This window comes from Ictalurus punctatus, chromosome 8 (assembly GCF_001660625.3).
Source record: "Ictalurus punctatus breed USDA103 chromosome 8, Coco_2.0, whole genome shotgun sequence".
Classification (NCBI taxonomy): domain Eukaryota; kingdom Metazoa; phylum Chordata; class Actinopteri; order Siluriformes; family Ictaluridae; genus Ictalurus; species Ictalurus punctatus.
Window position 1 is genome coordinate 8,189,546 of NC_030423.2, and position 3,434 is coordinate 8,192,979.

Consider the following 3,434-nt stretch of genomic DNA (forward strand, 5'->3'; position numbering starts at 1 on the left):
ACTATATAATGTGCATATTAACATATTAACATATGTCATATGAACATATGAATATATGTGGTAGGTACACTATCAATGGCTATTATTCTTATAATTTGTCACTAATCAAAATGTCTGGAGATACCTAGCTTTTGAAGTAAATCATTGGAAACAGCCTTAATGTTACAAACATTTTACAAACACTCAGGACACTACCCATATCCACTATACTGATGTATACAACCGATGTAGAGAGCAACAGTGGCCCTACACATGTAACGACATTTAGATAAAAGCATATTGTGGTATAAAAATTATACATTACACGCGGTTCACTTGGCATGTCAGAATGTTCGAACCCCAGATCTTAACGAGTCCTCTTTGGCTCAGGCTGGTTGGTTGGTTTGTGAGGAGTACATTGAATGTTGGATAATCAATAGGTTACATTTAAATCATCACTAATTATTTGTCACAAATTATTTGTTGTTTTGTTTGTTTTGAAAGCCTCAGTGCTCTATGAGGCTTTATTTCCCCAACCCTATTTCAGACACCTCCAATGTGGAAATATAACATAAAATAATAGGAGGAGTTGTTTTTTAAAAAAATGATTTTATTTTATTTATTTATTTTTGCTTGTATTATTTATTTATTTATTTATTTGAATCATTTCTGAAGAAGAAAAAAGATATTTCCAAATTTGGACATGGGACGTTTATACCTTAAAAACGACACGCACCCTTATATACACCTTAAACTCCGCCTTGGTTCCAAGTAACCAATCAGAGTGCAGTATTTTTGTTCACGTGTTGTCTCGCGAATCCAGCAGTTTAAAGTGTGTTCGCAACTTTTAATTCGGCCATTTCGACCCAGCCGCCAGTTGGCTCCTGTCCTGATCCCGAGCGGGATTTCGTCTCCTTGAATTACACCACATTAACATCGCCCAACAATGAGTGAAACCGCCATTTCTTTCGCCAAGGACTTCTTGGCTGGTGGTGTCGCTGCCGCCATTTCCAAAACAGCTGTTGCTCCCATCGAAAGAGTGAAGCTACTTCTCCAGGTAAAACGGGAGTGAAATCGGATTAATGATCCTTCAGATTGTTCCGCAAGGTGGAGCCGGTGTCTGACCAGTCGGCTGGAGCATCCTGTATACTTTTAGTACTTAGTTAGAAGTTAATACTAAAACCTAATAGACGACGAAGGACGATGAAGTAAATCCGACTAATAACTGCTTTGTGTGTGTTGAAGTTTAACTGCATTTCCGCTGTATAGTGAAGTAATCATTGCTAACAATAGTCAGCTAGTTAACGCAGGATAGCTGGTGAACAATGTTGACGGTAGTAAAAAAAAAAAACCCAAAAAACATTACTATATGAATGCATATCCATCTGTGTAGTTAATTATTACTGCTCTTGTGTGGAGAGAAAGCGATGACGTGGTTGTCGAGTGTGTCGCGAGCGGTGTGTGTGACCTTTAGCTCGGGGACTCCATGAAGAATGAACCGGCTAGCGCAAGGCTAATTCTCAACCTGAACAGAAAGCTAGCGAGCTAGCATAGCTGTATGACTAGCCAAGCCGAGGCTGAAGAGTTTGGTCATTTTGGAAGCCCAAACTCTTCTTGTGTATTATTTCCAGCCCTTCGCCGTTAAGTGGTCTTTTAACACTAAGACATTAAACCCCAGTTGCTCATAGCGGGTGAAGAGAAATCATGTAACGCGCTTTGTAGCATGTAACAGTTAAAGGTAAAAGAAAAAAAGTGCTATGTAAGTGCAGATCGGTTTAACTAACAATAGAAATCTGATGATTAAAGGTTTAGCTTGTTTCACACAAAATTAAATTGCAAAATGTCAAGGATTTGTAGGATATAAAGAGTGACTGTATATTTGGGATTAATGTGTACTTGGGCCAAGGTCGTAGCAAGGGGAGAGCTTGTGTTTCTGAGGTATTCATTGCTTTCTTCTCTGGTCCAGTCAGGTTTAAACTGCTCAAGTTCCTGCAAAGTAACTACAGCAGGAATAGTTGTGCCATGTTTGATTTTTTTTTAATCTTTGGACAGAAAATTGGTTCTTTTATCCGGAACAGCAGGATACATGTGTGAACCGGCTAGCTCAAGGCCCGGCATTGTGTGCGGTGATTGATTTTTAATGTGCTCACAGAAATTAGTGCACACCTTCTCAGTGACCCGATCACTAGATTTGGTGCATTCCTTAAAACGTTTAGCTAATACATTATGTAACTTGTCCTTTTGCAGGTCCAACATGCCAGCAAACAAATTACAGCTGATATGCAGTACAAGGGTATTGTGGACTGCGTTGTCCGTATTCCCAAGGAGCAGGGTTTCTTGTCATTCTGGAGAGGCAACTTGGCCAACGTCATCAGATATTTCCCCACTCAGGCCCTCAACTTTGCTTTCAAGGACAAGTACAAGAAAGTCTTCCTGGACGGCGTAGACAAGCACACCCAGTTCTGGAGGTACTTTGCTGGTAACTTGGCCTCTGGTGGTGCTGCTGGTGCAACCTCTCTCTGCTTTGTATACCCTCTTGACTTTGCCAGAACCCGTCTGGCAGCAGACGTTGGCAAAGCTGGAGCCGAGAGAGAGTTCTCGGGTTTGGGCAACTGCTTAGTGAAAATCTCCAAGTCTGATGGCATCAAGGGTCTGTACCAGGGCTTCAACGTATCTGTGCAGGGCATCATCATCTACAGAGCAGCTTACTTCGGCATCTACGACACAGCCAAGGGTGAGTCTGTTGGAATTGTAGGGATGACGTTAGAGTGTGTTTGTGGTTTATTAATTGATTTAATGCCTTCCGCTGTAGGCATGTTGCCAGATCCCAAGAACACCCATATTGTCGTGAGTTGGATGATTGCTCAGACTGTAACAGCTGTTGCTGGCCTTGCATCCTACCCCTTTGATACCGTGCGTCGTCGTATGATGATGCAGTCTGGACGCAAAGGAGGTAAGCGTATAGCACGTTGTGTGCAAAACTTTCATTTGTCCCCTTCCTTTTATGAGACGAGTAATGTACGCATCATTTTGCATTGCAGCTGACATCATGTACACTGGTACGATTGACTGCTGGAGGAAGATTGCCCGTGATGAGGGTGGCAAGGCCTTCTTCAAGGGAGCTTGGTCCAATGTTCTCCGTGGCATGGGTGGTGCCTTTGTGCTCGTCCTGTATGACGAGTTTAAGAAAGTCATCTAAATGTTTGACTGCTAGTGTTGAGGTGTAAAGTGTAAAATAACATGTACATTTGCAAGGACACAAATTCTGCCTTATTTATAGGGACCAACTAGTATAGCTGTACTAGTTGTACTGTGGGAATAGTTATATGCTTTTATTTTGTCACTGCTTTGTTTTTCCCCTCATCACGCCATTCCTGGAAGAAGCCATGCCAGGTACTGAAACCTGTCTCTTCATCCAGTCTGTTTGAGACAATTCAATAAAGACCAACTGAACC

General features: G+C 41.8%; 1 protein-coding gene across 1 annotated transcript; it reads left to right on the forward strand.

Moving 5' to 3' along the window:
* The first annotated feature begins 894 nt into the window (after positions 1–894).
* On the forward strand, positions 895–3,434 carry slc25a5 (solute carrier family 25 member 5). The gene is given in 4 exon segments (NM_001201130.1): positions 895–1,036; positions 2,227–2,713; positions 2,792–2,932; positions 3,021–3,434. Coding segments are annotated over 4 exon segments (897 nt in total). The 5' UTR covers positions 895–925; the 3' UTR covers positions 3,179–3,434.